Genomic DNA, 20,151 nt, shown 5'->3' on the forward strand with positions numbered 1-20,151 from the left:
CTCTAAATATATAATTTAATTTTTAATGAATATTTAAATTTATGATTTATATTTATTAAGCTCGTTTAGGCTCGATAAAAGCTTAAATAAGCTCGTGAGCTATGAATATATTCCTTAAATAAAGCTCGAGCTCGGCTCGATTATAAACGAGCCAAGTTCAAATATTCAAAAGTTCGACTCAGCTCGATTCGATTACATCCCTAATTAGAGGGTTGAATTGAATCTTGCACTATATATAATCACTGATATAGATACTGTAAGGTGATGAACGTAAAGAGGTGAATATGATAAACTAACTTTTCTAAAGAAAGGTGATGAACTTTAGCTAGGTCAAAGAGAATTTAGCTGTCCATTATCAACATAGAAGATTAGAGAAAATTCAAAAAATTATATTTAGAGTTCTTGCAAAGAATAGATCATCCAATTCATGATGTTCATTGTTCAAGCACTTGTAAATTAAAGTCAATAATTTCTTAAAGAAAATTAGCCAAATGATTGAAAATAATTATCTTGGATTTAAAGAGATCAAAATGGATGATACCATGCAATCACTTTTGATGTAGGCTCTCATAGTAGAAAAAAATATTTTGCGTCTTTCGAAACCTTCAGTTTAGCAAGCTTGGTTGACAAAGAATAATTCTCAGATTAAAAGTATGACTTCTCCTCAGTTTGAGGTAATCATTATATGTTTGTTTACTCAACTCAGTCCAATAGCCTAAAACTTAGCTTGAACAAGTATAACAAATTCTATTGGAAAAAGAAATCAATAACTATGTTAAGAATTCTTGAGGAATTTCTACTGATCACTTCTATTAAAAAGGACAAGTTTTTGAGCAGGATTTGAAGCAATAACAATAAATCAAACATTTAAGATCCAACTAGACTCGATCTGCACAACATACATGGGTCAAGCTCCATCGATCCAACGGTAGTGCCTCCACCAACCTCCTCCGTCACCTTGGAATCAAACGACGTTGACTTTTCTACTCCATCTTCCTTCCGCGGCGTCTCCTTTCAATTTCCGTCGATGAAACCTCATAATACTAGGGCTTCCACTACCGGCTGAGGGGAGGGACTACCGACGTCACCCCCGATGAATCCATTCCTACCTAAAATCTCATGTGGCAACCTCTCATATTTTAACTATTGCACTGCCCTGAACTCCTGAGTACTAACATGACTGTACTTATGGATGGCATTAATGTTTGAATTTGAAGAAGAGACGCAAACCATTTCAACCACTTCATTCTATTTCAAGCTTGCACTTTCCTAATGCGGACCGTGAGAGATGTTGAAACATGGCTAACATTTGGAGCTTAGGTTGTAGCCAAGTGATGTGTTGTTGCTATGTGGACTCTAAAGTCAAATTCAATAATAAAAGTCAAAAGGTATCTTTATTATTCTAGTAATGCGTGTTCTACCATTAAAATTCTCGAGCCCATTTACACTCACATGGAGTTTTGCCCACCCTCACTCTCTCCGCATTGGGATCATGGAATTGGAAGGAGGAAGGCTACCTAACTCACTCAGAGAAGAACCATTTTTGAAAAAATAAAATAATAATTTGACTAATACAAAAATGAAGAATATATATATAAAAAATAAAATAATAATTTGACTAATACAAAAATGAAGAATATATATATATATATATATTCTAAAACGAATGTAGTCTTTATTATTGACTCGTGGGTCTATTCAGTAATAATCGTTTTTATTTTATTTTAATAATTATTTATATATTTGTTTATCTGTTTATCTATTCCCACCACCGACGCGACGCCTATTTAGGAGCCGATCTCACATCGCTTCCACTCCCACTCCGCGTTCCCTGCGCTATTTCATCTTCGTTCTCTTCGCCTTCGTTGCTCTTCTTCTTCTTCCTCTTCTTCATCTTCGGGAGGCGTTGAACGCTCGGGAATGGAGGCTTTCTATTGGCTGCTCTTTGGCGGGCTCGCCGCGGTGGTGACCACCCTCGAGCTCAGAAAGACCACCCGCGATCGGGCCGCCACCTCCTCCGCCTTCAATTCCTTCAAGAACAACTACATCCTCGTCTACTCCTTCATGATGGGTGAGCGCACCTCCGCCTTCCTTTAGATCTTTTAGCACCCACGGCAATGTGCAGATCTGATCTGTTCCCATTGCCTTAGTGCCAGATCTCACTCTTCGTTCCCCGTGCTAGATTTTTCCATCACTTTTTTCAGCCATAATGATTTCTGTGTTTTTTTGGAGGTAGCTGGAGATTGGTTGCAGGGTCCCTACGTCTACTACCTCTACACTACATATGGGTACGGGAAGGGAGACATCGGCCGTCTCTTCATCGCCGGATTTGGATCTTCCATGTTGTTCGGTACAATTGTGGGATCTATGGCAGACAAACAGTGAGCGCTTCCCCAAATTGGTCCGATCTAGCGTTCCTTTCCGTTTGTGATGTGAGTTAATCTCGAAGTTTTTTGTGTTCAAAATTACAGGGGTCGGAAGAGAGCTTCAGTCACCTATTGTATCACCTACATTCTCAGCTGCATCACCAAACATTCTCCGCAATTCAAGGTCCTGATGCTAGGACGCGTATTGGGAGGGATCGCCACGTCCCTCCTGTTTTCTGCATTCGAGTCATGGCTTGTCGCAGAACACAACAAGGTTATTCGAAATCATTATTATTTTTTTATTTAGGAAATATGCTTGTCTTTTTGTCATTTTTTTAACAGAAACGCCTTTGTGTAAGCTGATGCTATTTGCATTTATCGGTTGGCAATAGGTTTATCTATGACTCCTTTATGATTGTGCTTCCTTATTTGGCTTGGATCGCCTGTTGTTTTGTTTGCTCTTTAGATCTGACATTGATACTCCCTATGACTTAGGGCACATGGAAGAGAATTACGAATCGTTGTCTGGAAGAATTTGTAGTTGTTACAGATTGTCAGGCACTTTCTAAATTCCCAGTCCGCTCTCTGTTCATGCACCTGTTTATTTTCAGACCTTCAATTTTACTTGTCTTGTTAGTCTACTTGTTTTCATAATAAGAGTCATCCAATCTGTACTAACGAGTCAATTTGTGGTTTGACTTTATATATCAGAGACCAAGTAAAATGGCTTGAATGACTTTGACAAAAGATTATGTGAAAGCACACCCAAAAAAAAATGTGAGGAAAGTTTGCTGAATGATTTCCTTTCAGAGGTTCAGACCATATTAAAGTTTGTTGGAAACATAAATCAAATGGCAAGAATTCTAACCTTCTACACGTTAAGATTTAGATATCAGTTAAAATCCAGCTTTATAGCTTGACAAAACCTGTGTGATTAAGAAAAGATTGTATAAATTGTCTATGATGTTGAACGTCTTTATGAAATTTAGGACCATCTCAAGGACAATAATAAATTGGTGCTTAATTAATAGGATATAAGTAAAATGTGTACATGCTAGAAGTTTTATATTTGGATAGCATGTGTCTTGATAACAAGTTTTGTTTCTCATACATTTCCTACAATGATACAGAGGGGTTTTGAACCACAATGGCTGTCCATAACTTTCTCCAAGGCCATATTTCTTGGCAATGGTCTAGTTGCCATTGTATCAGGGCTCTTTGCTAATTTACTGACAGATAACTTGGGTTTTGGACCTGTTGCTCCCTTCGATGCTGCTGCTTGCTTCCTCGCAATAGGCATGGCGATTATTTTATCAACATGGACCGAGAACTATGGAGATCCTTCTGAAAACAAAGATTTGCTCACCCAGTTTAAGGTCGCTGCATCAGCTATTTCTTCTGGTTAGTATTGTACTTCTTCACTGTTTAAAGGAAATATCAATCTAAAACCAAAAAAAAAATATCACATTGAGATCTTATGTGTCCTTGCAGATGAGAAAATTGCTTTGTTGGGTGCAATACAGTCGCTGTTTGAAGGATCCATGTATACTTTTGTCTTCCTTTGGACTCCTGCTTTGAGTCCAAATGATGAGGACATTCCTCATGGTTTCATTTTCGCCACTTTTATGTTGTCGTCAATGCTAGGTAGCTCCATAGCATCTCGGCTATTAGCCCGTGCAGTACCAAGAGTTGAATCTTACATGCAGCTTGTATTTGCTATAGCTGCAGTCACTCTTCTCCTACCAGTTGTTACAAATGTGTGTGCACTGCATTTTTGCTTCTACTCTCTTTTTTACTTGCATGGAGATGTTCTCATTTGATCTTTTGCTATCTGCAGTCCTTAATAGCACCATCAACAGTTAAAGGCGGGAGTATTTCTTTTAGTGGCTGTATTCAGCTCTTTGGATTCTGTACATTTGAAGCATGCGTTGGAATATTTTGGCCATCCATTATGAAAATGAGATCCCAGTACATTCCTGAGGAAGCTAGGAGTACAATCATGAATTTTTTCCGCATTCCGCTGAACATATTTGTGTGCATTGTTCTATACAATGTAAGTTTCCAATTCCAACTTGTCCCCAATTCTAGCGTATTCTCCATGCAAATTTGGTATTTGCACATCTTTTGTACCCTTCACTCCTATTTTTCAGTGGACAAAGTCTAGATAGATGAATATTTAATGTTCATCTGGCTCAACAACCAACTAAGCTTCTATGCCTATACTAGTATTCATCTGTATGATTGTTGAAATGCCATTTTGCAGGTTAGTGCATTTCCTATGACTGCCATGTTCGGCATGTGCTCTGCTTTCCTTTTCCTCGCCTCAATGCTACAGAGGAAGTTGATGAAGATTGCTGAAGCCCACAAATCAAGTAAGATAATTATCTTTGTATTTTGTATTCTGATCTTATGAACTTCATCCTAACAGCTTCCGGCGTTGGAGAATAGTTTCTGGCATGTAATTTTTCGCAACATGCTTTCCGTCAACCAAATCTTGACTAGTATTCTTCCCAGAGTCTCCAGACTGGACTTCCATGAAGGAAAGAGACGATGAAGCAGAGCCACTAAACATTTGATGAACTAGACAAGGTGATGTTCAAAACACAAAATCGTTGCATTCCTGGTGAGCAATAAGTTTGCTGCAATTCATCTCCTACGTGCAGTTATCAGAACTTCAGAAATGCAGGACTTCATATTGAGGTTTACTTTAGATTCTTAATTACAGTCGTCAAAACACTGTAAAGTTTTACGAGTATCTCTGTACCGCAGAAATTAGACGTTTCCAGAATTAGCCTCCTAATACATATCCTTTTGCTGCTTCATTTTGTAGCTTCTTACCATCAATATTGTACTTCTTCAGATTTACTAATTCATAATGATATTCCTATGTGTCATTTTCCACATCAGGAGATATTAAAGATGATTATGTGGTGTTTTCTACGCACTAATAACGCCACATCAAGACCATATAACGTTTAGGTTATCACAATAAAGCAAGTTACTTAAATCTCTCAGACTCCATATTAACTCGTTCATGCATACATCAATTTACAAGAATCGATTTCTACGTTAAGAAAAAGAAAAAACACATGGACGTAGGACCTCTTCGTATCGCAATTTTCCTCTTCTTCTTGTGCGTATTTGTCACTTCAACAACCTCAAGAAATGTTGTCAGATTAATACCCCAGCCAGATGAAGATTATTATAATCTGGAGTAACTATTTCTGCATTTTATTTTCTCATTTTTTTAAAATTAATTATTTTCTATTTTCTAATTGCTGATGATATATTTCTGAACAGTGAGTTTTTGGACTGGTTGCGACATATAATCTGGCTTAGCTGATGAAATTATTGTATCGCCTTAATTTGATTATATCAAGAAAAGAAATAAACATTCCACAATAAAATTATTCAAGGAATAAACATACCTATGCGTCTTAAGTAGTAACGCTAAGCATTTGGATTGTGATTTCTTCGAACCCTTGAGACTTTCTTCAAACTCTTCTCCTTCGCGAAGCACCATCTCTGCAGCCTCTTCTTCTTCGTCGTCAAATGTAGAGGCATCCGATAGCCAGGATGAAGAACTGCCGGAAAAGAGTGAGCTTGGCAAGGTTTCTCGCGGCTTTCCTATCGGTCTTGGAAGTCTCCCGCGGAGATATGATGGACCAGATGATTGGGAAGAGGAGGTGTGCGTAGGCGCCGTGGAGGACGCATCCGGGGTTAGAGCTAGCGCCGCGGTCGTGCTGCCAGTCGTAGGATGCCTGGATGAGTACGAAGCCCAACTTTGCTTTGACGGTTCGATTGGCATCAAAAGTCGTGACTATTGATGACGTGTAATTTAAAACATTTACATTTACATTTACATTTTAATTTTAACTTTATTTACCTGCCTCCATTGTTGATGACGCACTGCTCTGCTCGAGGAATCCCGTTATATAAAAAGGCGTTACGCGCCGACACGTTATCTGACGTCGGATCGGCCTTCAACGGCTCGTGATCCTTCAGTTTAGTGTCAGGTATGAAAGAATGGAGAACGGGGAAGAGCAGGGAGAGTGGGAATGTGCGAGAGAGAGGAAGACGGAGCGGAGCGAAATGGGTCTGCTGTCGAACAAGGTGGAAAGGGCGGAGATTAAACCCGGCGATCACATCTACACCTGGAGAGCGGTCTACACTTACGCCCACCACGGTGCGCCTACAATCTCCTTTCCATTCTTCGCATTTGTTTTGGATTGCGTTCTTCATTAATCGCCGTTGACGATTCTAGCGTTTGTGTTTGGGTTCGGCTCAATTTTCGCTAGTTTTCATCATGAAACTTTCGCGGTTATTATATCGATCATTGCTGGTTCGAGATCTCCCAGTCCACGCTTGATTTCTAGAGATCTAGCCATTGTGTTGTTGGAAGATAATTATGGGTTCGTATAATTGTAGTCGTTTTTTGGACTGGTTGATTTTTCTGCATTTTCAGGAGAAAACAAGGGAGTTATGGTGGCATTCTACAACTTAACCCCAAATTGATTGTGTCACTAACTGTGGTCTCTTCATCGTCTTTGTTTTATTGAATTTAACATATGATGGCATGCATTGCTAAGGTCGACTTCAATTACGATAAAGGATTCAAATTCTCCCAGTAAAAATATGTTGTTTCTAACAGCAAGAAAAATTCTTGCTCCAGTTTTCAATCTTTGAACTTTCTGATAATATATATGTAGTAGCTTGCCTGCTCCCTACTGTGTTTCTAATTGTTCAAATTTTTAATTGATTAGGTAAGTGGGATAAGATTTTAGTTGGATTTGATGTTTCTTTATTCTAAGTCTTCTACCTTTTATGGTTTGATTGCCTACCCAGGTGCTGCATGTAAGTTTAGACTCTTCCACATTCAGTGCAAATTCTACATGCAATTCTGTGCATAGATGAAAAGGACCTGCTTGTGTCCTATGCATTATAACTTGCAGTCTTGTACATATGCATTATTTATCAGAATATCTATCTTTTGTTAATTGTTACTTTCTTCTGTTATGCATGATTTCATCTATGCATTATAACTTGCAGTCTTGTACATATGCATAATCTTCTTCTTCTTCTTTTTTTTTCTTTTGTATTCCTTCAGTCTTACACTTCATGCATGTGCTGATGTGCGTGTAGATAAACTTCATAGATTGCCATAGTTGTAATTTTCTCTTCGTTTACCTCCATTAGTGAATTTTTTGGTTTCTGTTTTTGAGGCCCAGATAGATCCTTTTACTTCTTGGTTATCTAAATAGTCTATACCATGCAATTTGTAGAGCTGTTGATGGAAGAAGTCAAGAAGGCTAGGGTAATCATCATCTCTAGACAATGCTTTTCTTCTGGGGCCATCTCTTGTTGGGGGAAGCATTTTTTGCTTTTCGCAAGTGATGGTCTTTTTTAGCTGTCTTGGTTTCTGCTTCTATGATTATTCCTTTTTACTGTGGATTCCCTTCATGGTAAATAGTTTCTTTTGCTGCTCATGATAGTTTTGTCACCGTGTGGATGGAAACTGATCTAATTGAATTGCATTTTTAATTGCTGATAATATATCTATTAGTGACAACAACATAAATCTTTATTTGGATGTAAACACAAATTTGTTATGACAAACATCTCATAGAACTGGCCCACCTAATTGAAAAAGTTGAAGGCATTTTTTGTTTTGTTTTGTGCATTAATTTTAGACGCTTTCCTTTATATCAATGGCATAAATTCTCCTGAGGGTGAATTCTGTCTGATTCTTCTTCTTGACAGTTCTGAAAACTTCTTCACATTGCCAGGACAAATAAAAACTATACTTATATTTGGATTTTTATGTCCATTATTCATTAGGACACCTAGTATTGTAGATGGGCTGATGAACTAATTGAGTACATATATGCAGGCATTTATGTAGGCGGAAACAAGGTGGTTCATTTTACCCGCAAAAAAGACAATTCAAGGGCTATTGACTCATTTGACTCCTCTTCCATTTCTTCTAGCTCAAGCTCAGGAGTTCCTGCGGTATGCCCAACTTTTCCAGATTGTGGATTCCATCAACCCAATAGTGGGGTCGTCCTCTCCTGCTTGGATTGCTTTCTTGGCAACGGCTCCCTTTATTCCTTTGAATATGGAGTTCCAACCTCGGTTTTCCTTGCAAAGGTCCGGGGTGGCACATGCACCATTGCAGAATCTGATTCCCCAGATACCGTAATCAACAGAGCAATGCACTTGCTTCAAAATGGTTTTGGCAATTATGATGTCTTTGAGAACAACTGCGAAGACTTTGCTCTCTACTGCAAGACTGGCCTTCTATCCCTCGAAGAGCTTGGTAGCGGGAGAAGTGGGCAAGCATCATCCTTATTCGGTGTTCCTTTGTCCGCTTTATTATCAATGCCATTCAAGCTGTTGGCTGCAGGGCCTGTGGGGATGGCCACTGTCACTGCAGGGATGTATTGCGCAAACAGATACATCACAGACATAGGTGTTAGAAAGGATGTCGTAAAGGTTTCGATGGAAGACTTGGCTTCAAACATCAGTGTGCGACATTCCAGGGGCACAATCACAGAAAACTCTTCTGATGCTACCACAAATGCAGCATCTATCGAAGAAGAAAAAAGATAGGATAGACTACAATTACAATCCTAGCACAGTCCAGATTCTATTGTTTGCTTATCGAAGTCATTTGTAAGGAAATGTCCCGCCAAATAAATCTAAGTCGATATCTAAGTGATGTTTCTGAATTTAAACTATGAGTTTATAGATGTGTACCGTATGGTATAGTGAAAGATGCTCATTCAACTGGTGCATGGATTTTACGTCTGGAAGAATTACTTGTTAGAGCAAATTGATCATTACAAAATCCCAGTGTGATCGAGTGTTGAAATTGTCCTAAATATGGTCCATTTAATTATTTATTCTTTCAGTAGACAAAATGATTCATGATTTCTGCGATGAACTTGTCTTTCTCTTATGTTTTCCCTTTCTTTTCCATTTCATCTTGGAATAATCGAATAAATAAAGGTCAATAATGAGGGATTTGAGTTATGTTATAAAAGAATTATAATGTGATATAGGTGATACGGCAGAATTGAGAAGCTCTGAGTCAAAGTACTTCTTGGATGTTGGTGGCCAAGCGCTCCTCATCTTCTCCGTATCGAGTAGAAGTATTTTTACTCAAAGTTAACACAAAGTCAGTGAATGTTGGTTTAGTCCCAGTAAAGCTCCTCCGATACTTAAGATAACGAGAGTAAATGATTATAAGAGAGTTAGTCTATCATCAATTATGATTTTTCTTTTATAACTGTTACTATGTAACAACGTCCTTTATAACATTAATATTCTCCTTCTATAACAATTTTCCTTTATAACATTACCTTTCCATTTAGCAATAATCACCCAAAACCTTCGTCCATAATGACCATTGTCAATATCTTTTAGCTCTCATGACATAGTCAAATTGATTATCATATGAAATTATCCTTCAATGAGATGATTAACTTTGATTTCTTGATTTACTCCCTCCTAATAATATAGGGCATCAAATTTCACCTTTTTACATCATTATCAATATCTTATATTTCCCCTTAACCAAATCCAACCTATGCTTTTCTTTTCAAAGTAATATTTAGCTTTACGCCAGCCTCTTGAACACTTTCTGAATTTAAACATGTTTCCCGAGCACCTCATAATTCTGCTTCTATCTTCGACTCTCGAGTAGCTTCAAATTCTGAATATAATTCCTGAACAACTTCTGACTCCGCTTTCTGAGCTCCTTAACTCCAAACCTGATTTCCCAAATATTGAACAACTCGGACTTCATTTTAGAGTGCTACCTTACCAAGTCCAACACCAAATTCAATCTCGTTTAACCCAGCCGGTCCATCCCTAACTGCTGCAGAAGTGCATATTACGAAATTTTGAAATGCGTTCAAGTAGATATTCTATCCATTAGAATTGGCCGGCTCAATTTAGCGGTTCGGCTCGAGCTGGACCAACCCCGATAAAATGAGACCGGAGGAGGGCGCTGCGTTGGAATTGCAGACCGGAGCTCGGCCATGAGTCCTACGAATGAGCCGGAGGGCGGATCACGCCGGGAGGAGGCGGACTCGGGCTCCGCTCGTCCGCCTCTCCCGCCGGCGGCCGAGGTGGCTGTTGGGGAGCTAGTCTCCGCCTTGAACCGGCGGAGGGTCTATAGGGACGTGACGCTTGCTCTCCGCTGCGGCCTCCGCGATGCCGCGGCCGACTTCTCCTTCCTCCGGACCAGAGGCCTACGGAGCCTCCTCAAGTTCCTCGGATCCATCTCTAGCTCTGACGATGCCATCCGCCTCTTCTGCCATTCTCAGACCATCCCCGAACTGCGAGGTGTGCCCTTCGGATACGACTTTATGAATCGCGCTTATCTAGGGCATCCATTCGGATGCATTTCTGGTTTCAGATGCGACTAAAGATTTAGATTCGGGCCTTCTCATTTTTTGATTCCTAAAATTGTTATGGAAACCAGAGGTTTGCTTTTGAGGATCCGTAAATGGCCTATGCTTGATGTTACATGATATATTATAGTTAATGTGTGAATCCTGCTAAGTTTTGCTGAACCACAATATATATCTAGGGTTTCAAATTTTCACCTTGCTAATCCTTACTGGTCTGTCTGGACAAATCAAAATTGAGCAATCTCAGAAAATCTTTTTATGGAAATATTAACTTTGTCGGTGTTGTCACCATATGTGTATGTAAGATATAGCTAACTGTCATTTATTGTTGATATTCAATGTTATTTCTTGTTTTATGAGAAATACTATTGATAACCAGTTTTTCTTTTTTAGGGTTTAATTTTCTCAACAACTGACTTTACTGCAATTCTAATATAGCCACATATACTATTTAAACCATGTACTTTGCATATCCAATTTATCCACATATGTACTACAATTTTGTTGTAGTGATGACTGATGATCTCTATACTTGTATTTGTTTTGACTGAGAATAAATATAGGGGAAAAAGATCTTAGTATACAAAACATTGTTTTGAGTTGTATATTCTTTTATTTGTCTCACTTAAATCTTGTTTATATGCAGTGGTTCCTGTTCTCTTTCAGAATTCATTGCAGCAATCGAAGGACAACCCTGTGGTGATTTTGGACCATATATTTGGTGTGGAACCTTTGAAGATTGTTAGTCCTGCAACGGAATCTGAAATTGCTATCGCACTCAGAGTTCTGGAAGGTTGTTGTTTACTCCATAGTAGCAGTGCAGCTTTAGCCCACAAACACAAGGCAATTGAGGTACATGACTGCACACACGTTTATGTGAAAAAAAAGGGTCGTTCTTTGATGAAATCAAGAATATTTGTACATTGTAATTTCACAATTATGGTGGAATATATGTTAGACAGGCTATAATTTCTACATTGTCTTACATACAAGCTAGGTGTAATGCAGAAACATTTTTGGATTTAGTTGTATCTGTTACTTGTATGAACTATAAAGTCCTTTTTATTTCTTCTAACGATTTTGTGGTGCCTAGTTGCCTAGTTGTGGAACAGTTACTACCTCAACATTTATTGCTGTTTTATAGTTCCGGTAATCATGAATTTAATTGTGATTTTACTTTTGCAGTGCTCTATTGACTCATTTTCCATTGGCTAAGTGAATATGTAATTTAACATTTTAACATATCACGCTGTATGTATAAGTAAATACTTAATGGAGTATGCCTGTTCAACTGACATTAGGAACCATGCTGGCACAACTTATCCTAGTTTGCCATATCTCATATGTACAGTAGCCTGCATGATAGTTTGACAAATTTATTGAGGATCTCTTTGTATGAGCTGCAGTTTCTTCATGCCTCCTGAGGTTCCATTTTTTGCTTGCTTCTTTTTCTTTTAGATATGATGTGCTATGCATATGTTATGTCATGTATCTTTCCGAATTTGTAGTAACTAGACATTTTCTAAAATTTTTGTCCAAGATGTAAAGCCTTTGCATTTTGGCATACTTATTTTGCCTTTTAAGGATAAACTTGGTTTTTATACTCTAGAGTTTGCATATCTGTTTTCTGCACAATCATTTTTCATGTTTGAGCATTGTCTGGATTACATCCTCTATTACATGCAGCTTTAATGTACTTCAATGACCATTTCAATAGAATCATACTATTGTTGTTGGCTGAACTTAGGGGAACTTACCATATTTTCTACTGATTCCGTCTAACTGGACATATAAAATTCTACTTTTTAATAAGTACTAAACTTTTCTGCTTGTTGGAATATCTTATTTTCATTGTTGAAAATATTATAGAACTTGGTTAATCTTTTTTACTGTCAAAGACTAAAAACAATGTGACTGCAGGTGTTAGTTAACATACTTTCCACTAGAGGAACCATTGAGCAAGGGGCATGCTTGGATGCTTTAATAGCAGTACTGTTGGAATCTTCATCCAATCAGATGGTATGCTTTTTCGAAGTGTCATATTTGTTTGCTCTCTCTCTATGGACAATACTGATTGCAGATTGTCTTTTGATAATAGATATCATATGCGATGGAAATTTTAGTTGATGTGCTCTACCAAGTGTTGCATATCTGTTATTTCAGTATATGTATGCCACAACCAATTTTGTGCAGTAAAAACTAGTACTGTCAATGGAAGTTACCATTATTCTGTGTCCATATTCACTTTTTTAGATACATTGTTGTGAAGTTTATACTAGAAGTTGTTGACCAACCCACATACATTTAGACTGTGGTGTTTCATGTCCTTGGTTTCTCTGGTTATCTTATTCTCTTATTCTGTAGCTGGGATTGTTATTGTAATGATTTCCTAATGCTGCTTCATTACAAACTAAATTAGTTCTTCTGTGTTAATTTCCTTTGCACAATGGAATCTGGGTAGTCAGAATTATTATGTGTGCTTAAAATTTCCTACAGGATAATCTAGAAAGCAAATCAGCTGTTCTAGATATCAACACAGTCCTACAGAGCTAAATTATTAATTAACCAGTAACTAGTCCTCAAATTCAGAAGAACCATTAGTTCCTTTGATTAAATATACAGAGAGAAGTAACTGTCATTACCAATAGAATGCCCATTTAAACTCTCATGGTGTCTTTTGGTTCACGGATTGGAATAACAATTCCTAAGGAATTGAATAAAGAAGGAATAGAACAGGTATTTCTTAGTTTAGTTTATGCAATGGAATATATGTTTTACTTGAATTTCTATTTTTTGATTTGTAGGAATGATATAAGTAGTAGGCAAAGAAAACTTTCCACAATGCCAAAAGAAATCCCTACATGAAATATTTTATCCCCCGTCCCACATGCACTACCCATTAGCCCAATGGATCCCCCCGATTTGCTATGTTTGTTCATTCATTACACATGCTTTGGTGAATATAGCAAGAATAAGCATTCTTTGAAGAACGTAATAGAGAAGGAATAATTATTCTTTCTTTTGATCAGAGAATCACCATTCTATCAAATAGGAATAACTTTTCTCTAAGCTAATAAATATTTGAGTCTACATCTCTTTGAAGGTCTCAATAGATATGCAGTAACATATGTGATCCTGTCCGAAAATGGAGATGATGACAAGTTGGGGATGTGGCTTGAAGGTTGATGAAGCGAAGACTCCTCGTAGTCCTGCAACACAAAAGCGTTAGTGTCGGGCAGGGAAAAGGTTCCCGTCATTGGCCTGACATTGGCCTTTCGACGCTCAAGTCAGTCTCCGGTGATGTAGAAAAGTGAACTGTAGCTAAAACATGTAGAAAACGAAGTTGCGCATACCTCCGCCTTTAGGTGGGAACCTCCTTTTATAGTGTCATTATAGTGTTCGTGCACGCATCACAAAGCGTAGGCACGTTTTTGTAGGTGTCTTAGGAAAAGATAAGTCAAAAAGTGTCCCTAATACCATTCGTTAAGCAGTCGTGCAACTTTCTGATGTGACAGCCTGCAATCTTTTAAAGTATGATTTGCTTGCTGGACATGCTCTGTTGTCAGTGGCATAGATTTCCAAAAGGATATGACAAGATAGCTAGTGGGCCCACACTTGGCCGACTAGCCCCTGCTCGGCCAAGTAGTCCCAGCCGTGATGCAATGAATAGAGCTATTGCCCTGCTTTTCGTTCGGCCATATTGTTGTCGGGGGGCTGCCCTTTGTTCGACCGGACATGCTTCCTGCTCAGGGGTAGTGGTCCGGGGGAGTTGCTTCTTGGTAATTGCGGGCTTTCTCAGAGTGACCGTTCGAACACGATTTGGGCCGATCGGGTGGTCACGCCCAGTCGGATAGACAATGCCGCCGTTTGGCTTAATTGGTTTGCTTTATAGGCCTGGGCCTTTGACTGCTCTGACTTTGACCTCCACGTCCGTTGCTTTTCTTCTTCTTTGATCCACTGGTGGGGCCCCCCTTCATTTTCGCATCACAAGTCTTCTTCTCAAGTCTAGTCGAAGGAGACTGTAACTGACTGAACATTTAGTGTGACCCATCATTCTTTCTTCCCAACTAGCTGTGCTTGGGCTCAGAGCTGATGTTCAGTTGTGATGTCTACTTACAGACGTCGTTTGCCAGTTGACGTTTCTTGACTCAAGGGTTCATAGCCGCCGTTCGACTTTCGACATTCTTTGACTCAAGCGTTTATAGCCGTCGTTCGGCTTTCAAAGTTCTTTGACTTAAGGGTTTATAGTCATCGCTCGACTGTGATGTTCTCTGGCTCAAGGGTTTATAGTCTCCCCTCAATTATGGAGATACTTTGGTCCGAGACAGGTGGAGATAGTTCGACCTGGAACGGGGGAGAGGGAGGCTTTGATAACCTGGTCCGAGACCAGTGGACACTGCTCCACCTCGAATGGGGGAGATTGTGCCCTAATGTCAATGGAAGCGGAGCCCGTAGTAATATAAGGGAGCAGACCCCTTATCATGCATGATCATGGAATTGGGTTGACCAGTTGAAGATCTGACTTAATCCCTCGACTCCTGAATGTCCGTGGAGTCGCGAAGATAAATAGTGTCGATCCTTTGACTCCCTAATGTTTGCAGAGTCAAGGAGGGAATAATTTGAGCCTTGATTGTCAAAGAGAATGAAGCCCCTAGCAATGTGAGGGATCAAAGCCTGTACCATTCCGGGGAGCTGAATCCCTTTTCCTTGATTGGAGAGTTGTAGCGGATCCTACGGCCAGAAGGAAAAATATAGTATAATAATAAAAAAACTGACCTGCTGACTGGCTGAAGATCTGACTCGCTTTCTCGACTCCCGAATACTTTTGGAGTGAGAGGAGAATATAATGTGTTCGTTGAAATCCCTCGGGATCATGATGATGGCAAAGTTTTCCGGCATCGTTGTGTTCCAGTCCAGGTAAACTTCCCACATACGACATCAAATTTGATCTTGTCCAAAAACGAAAATGATGCAAGCTAGGGATGTGTCTTGAAGGTTGACAAAGCGAAGACTCCTTGCAGTCCTGCAACACAAAAGCGTTAGTGCCGGGCCGGGAAGAGGTTCCCGACGTTGACCCTTCGATGCTCAAGTCAGTTTCCGGTGATGTAGAAAAGTGGAGAACTGTAGCTAAAGTGTGTAGAAAATGAAGTTGCACATATCTCTGCCTGTAGGTGGGAACCTCCTTTTATAGTGTCACTGTAGTATTCGTGCAAGCATCTCAAAGCATAGACTCGCTTTCATAGGCATCCTAGGAAAAGACAATTCAAAAAGTATCCCTGACACCATTTCTTAAGCAGTCATACAACTCTATGATGTGATAGCCTGGAAGCTTCTAAAGTATGATTTGTCTGCTGGACATGCTCTGCTATCAGCAGCGGCATAGACTCTCAAAATGATATGACAAGATAGCTAGTGGGCCCACACTTGGCCGACCAGCCATTGCTCGACTAAGTAGTCCCAGCCGGGAAGTAATGGACAGAGCCATTGCCTCGCTTTCCGTTCGACCATATTGTTGTCGGAGGGCTGCCCTTTGTCCGACCGGACATGCCTCCTGCTCGGGGGTAGTGGTCTGGGAAGTTGCTACTTGGTTATTGGCCTTAATCGTGGGCTTTCCTATAGCGGCCATTCAAACACGATTTGGGCCGATCGGGTGGTTACACCCGGCCAGACAGACGATGTCGTTGCTCGGCTTAATTGGTTTACTTCATGGGCCTGAGCCTTTGACTGCTCTGACTTTGACCTCTACGTCCTTTACTTTTCTTCTACTTGACCCATTGGTGGGGCCCCCTTCATCCCTTTATCACAAGTCTTCCTCTCAAGTCTAGTCGAAGGAGGCTGCAAGTCCGATTGATTGGACATTTAGTGTGGCCCATCATTATTTCTTCCCAATCGGCTATGCTTGGGCTTAGAGCTATTGTTCAGATGTGATGTCTACCGCTCCGCGTTGACATTCCTTGACTCAAGGGTTTATAACTGTCGTTCGATTTTCGACATTCTTTGACTCGGGTTTATAGCCGTTGTTCGATTTTCGACGTTCTTTGACTCAAGGGTTTATAGCTGTCGTTCGACTTTTGACATCGCCGTTCGGCTTTTTACATTCTTTGACTTAAGAGTTTATAGTCGTCGTTCGACTTTCGACGTTCTTTGACTCAAGGGTTTATAGTTGTCATTCGACTTTCGATGTTCTTTGACTCAAGGATTTATAGTCGCCGTTCGACTTTCGATGTTCTTTGACTCAAGGGTTTATAGTCGCCTCTCGATTATGGAGATACTTTAGTCCGAGACTAGTGGAGATAGCTCGACCCCAAACGGGGGAGAGGGAGGCTTCGATAAGCTGGTCCGAGACTAGTGGAGACTGCTAGACCCCGAACGGGGGAGGTTAGGCCTTGATGTCTGTGGAAGTGGAGCCCGTAATAATATAAGGGAGTAGAGCCCTTATCATACATGATCATGGAATCGTGTCGACCAGCTGAAGATTTGACTTAATCTCTCGATTCCCCAATGCTCGTGGAGTCGGGGAGATAAATAGTGTCGATCCCTTAACTCCCTAATGTCCGCGGAGTGAAGGAAGGAATAATTTGAGCCCTGACCGTCAAAGAGAGCGAAGCCCCTAGCAAGATGAGGGATCAAAGCCTGTAGCATACGGTATCGGGGAGTTGGACCCCTATTCCTTAATCGGAGAGCTGTAGCAGATCCTACGGTCGGAAGAAAAAATATAGTATAATAATAAAAAAATTGACTGGCTGAGGATCTGACTCGGTTCATTGACTCCCGAATACCCGTAGAGTGAGGGCAGGATATAATGTGTTCGTCGAAATCCCCCGAGATCACGATGATGGCAAAGTTTTTCGGTATCATTCATCTTCATGCTCCAGATCAAGCAAACTTCCCATAGACAGTGCCAAATTTGATCCTATTCGAAAACGGAGATGATGACAAGCTGGGGATGTGGCTTAAAGGTTGACAAATCGAAGACTCCTCGCAGTCTTGCAACACAAAAGCATCAGTGCTAGGCCGGGAAGAGGTTCCCGGTGTTGGGCCTCCGACGCTCAATTTAGTCTCTGGTGATGTAGAAAAGTGGAGAACTGTAGCTAAAGTGTGTAGAAAATGAAGTTGCGCATACCTCCACCTATAGGTGGGAACCTCCTTTTATAGTGTCACTGTAGTATTCGTGCATGCATCTCAAACCGTAGGCACATTTTCGTAGGCATCTTAGGAAAAGACAATTCAAAAAGTGTTCCTGACACCATTTCTTAAGCAGCCATACAACTCTCTGATGTGATAGCCTGGAAGATTCTAAAGTAAGATTTGCCTGCTGGACATGCTTTGCTGTTAGCGGCACAAACTCTCAAAAGGATATGACAACCGACCAGTCGTTGCTCGGCCAAGTAGTCCCAGCCGGAACGTAATGAACAGAGCTATTGCCCTACTTTCCGTTCAGCCATATTGTTGTCGGAGGGTTGTCCTTTGTCTGACCAGACATGCCTCTCGCTCGGGGGTAGTGGTCTGGGGGAGTTGCTACTTGGCTATTAGCCTTAATCACGAGCTTTTCTAGAGCGGCCGTTCGGACACGATTTGGGCTGACTAGGTGGTCACACTCGGCCGGACAGACGATGCCGCCACTCAGCTTAATTAGTTTGCTTCATGGACCTGTGCCTTTGGGTGCTCTGACTTTAACCTCCATGCCCGTTGTTTTTCTTCTACTTTGGTCCACTGGTGGGGCCCCCTTTCATCCCTGCATCAATTTGGTTCTATCTTTACATTGTGTTATGCAGGTATATGATACATGTATGTATATATAATCATTGTTAAAAATAATATACTAAGAAGTTTATCAATAAATTTCTTGTCACATACAGGCAAAAATAGTCTCCATACAAAATATTAACAACCTTTAGCTCATCCTGTGCTTGCTTCTAGTGGCAATCATAGGTTTCAAGCATTATTTGTTGTTCAGTTTATCATGGTTTTATGTTCCAAAAGAAAACTGTGGTATGGTACTATGTAGTGATGATTTTTTTTATTGGTAATTACAGAAAAAGATGGCTACATATAATATGTTGGTTGAGTCTTATAATTTCTCTTTTGTCTAGCAATCTGCCAATTGATAAATAAACATCTCAGTTTGCTGATGAATTTTTTGGCTCAGGATTTTCGAGAATGTCATGGTATTGAGAAAGTCATCGATCTCATTAAAGATGAGCAAGTCGATGAAAGCATTAGGTCAGTTTGTTTGCAGCTTTTTTGATGCTTATTGTGCGTTCTCATTGAACTCTTGATATTTATTGCAGTTGCTCAGTTTCTGTGATTTTGTCTTAGTTAGAATGCCTTTTAATTGCCTGAAAGAAATGCAATAGCAGTTGATTAGTTCATGCCTGTAGCCTGTTATTTCAAAGCAAAAAAGCAAATAAAATCTCTTCCTAAAAATTCTCAAAGTCACTTTATTTCAGCTTGTTCTTCTGTTCCTAAGCCACTCTCCTTTTCCTCTTAGTTATGTTTCAGATTATGTATGATTCTAAGTTTTTATTGTGGTGTTTTGACATAACTGAGACAACAAGGGTTCAAGTTATTCAAAACTAAAAGATTTTCTAATGTAGTACTGATTAGTTGGTTACTAATTATGATTCTCAATTTCAACAATTAGTGAAAAATTGGAAGTAGAATAGAATTCAGAGGGAGAAACGACTGGATATGTGATGGATACTCTTCATCTACTTTACCATGGCTCTCTCACATTTCTGCATGGCCTTTCGCACTTGAATATTACAGCTGTGAAACCATGGTTGAATGAAATATCATGAATTCTGATTTCTATATAACTTAATGTGGCTTTGCTTTGGGCAGGTTGAAATGTGGAGAGTTTCTGCTTCTATTGGTTGGCTATGTGAATCGGAACGAAAATTCTCCATTGGCACACATACACGAGGATATGCAGCGAAACATAGGCGAGAAGTGTGCATCACTAGTGTGGGCGGCCAGCCAGTTTGGATCAACCCTAGACCCTGAACAAAGACAAACGGCTCTACATATTCAAGCGCGGAGGGTGGTAGAGTCCTTGGTGCTATAATAGTCTCATTCAGCGCAAAAATGTGATATTCATTCATAGTGAAACCTACTACTTTATTAGTTTAAGAAATCTAACGTAAGAAAGAAAAAAAAACATTTTTCCTTGTAGCTTTGTATTGTATTAGTTTAATTTGTGGTGGTGTTTCAGTTTTCGAGTTGTTTTGTTTGCAACTGATGCCACGGCTGTTTTAGGATTTGTAATATTCTAAGTTAAACACAGTCAAAGTATCAAGATTGATGTATGGCCATGTTTAATTGTGGATAGAAGAAGAGGATAAACTGAAAAGAAAGGAAGACTGGAG

At 39.8% G+C, this 20,151-nt stretch overlaps 3 protein-coding genes across 4 annotated transcripts; all 3 read left to right on the top strand.

The window, feature by feature from the left end:
• Positions 1 to 1,773: 1,773 nt before the first annotated feature.
• LOC122051669 (molybdate-anion transporter-like) lies at positions 1,774 to 5,255 on the top strand. Of its 2 annotated transcripts, none has more exons than XM_042612890.1 (8): positions 1,774 to 2,071; positions 2,237 to 2,381; positions 2,472 to 2,640; positions 3,497 to 3,767; positions 3,858 to 4,123; positions 4,204 to 4,419; positions 4,630 to 4,738; positions 4,881 to 5,255. In XM_042612890.1, exons 1-8 carry the CDS (start codon positions 1,921 to 1,923, stop codon positions 4,940 to 4,942), a joined length of 1,389 nt encoding a protein of 462 aa, XP_042468824.1. In that variant the 5' UTR covers positions 1,774 to 1,920; the 3' UTR covers positions 4,943 to 5,255. The 2 variants fall into 2 exon arrangements, with proteins under 2 accessions (XP_042468824.1, XP_042468825.1); XM_042612891.1 differs by having other exon boundaries at positions 4,890 to 5,255.
• A 1,038-nt stretch (positions 5,256 to 6,293) lies between these two features.
• LOC122051674 (protein LEAD-SENSITIVE 1-like) lies at positions 6,294 to 9,115 on the top strand. Its single transcript, XM_042612895.1, has 2 exons — positions 6,294 to 6,552; positions 8,257 to 9,115. The coding sequence occupies exons 1-2, from the start codon at positions 6,393 to 6,395 to the stop codon at positions 8,973 to 8,975; spliced, it is 879 nt and encodes a 292-aa protein (XP_042468829.1). The 5' UTR covers positions 6,294 to 6,392; the 3' UTR covers positions 8,976 to 9,115.
• A 1,251-nt stretch (positions 9,116 to 10,366) lies between these two features.
• On the top strand, positions 10,367 to 20,128 carry LOC122051673. The gene is made up of 5 exons (XM_042612894.1): positions 10,367 to 10,715; positions 11,430 to 11,635; positions 12,704 to 12,802; positions 18,933 to 19,006; positions 19,628 to 20,128. Exons 1-5 carry the CDS (start codon positions 10,409 to 10,411, stop codon positions 19,848 to 19,850), a joined length of 909 nt encoding a protein of 302 aa, XP_042468828.1. The 5' UTR covers positions 10,367 to 10,408; the 3' UTR covers positions 19,851 to 20,128.
• Positions 20,129 to 20,151: the final 23 nt, after the last annotated feature.

The sequence above is a fragment of the Zingiber officinale genome, chromosome 3A (assembly GCF_018446385.1).
Source record: "Zingiber officinale cultivar Zhangliang chromosome 3A, Zo_v1.1, whole genome shotgun sequence".
Classification (NCBI taxonomy): domain Eukaryota; kingdom Viridiplantae; phylum Streptophyta; class Magnoliopsida; order Zingiberales; family Zingiberaceae; genus Zingiber; species Zingiber officinale.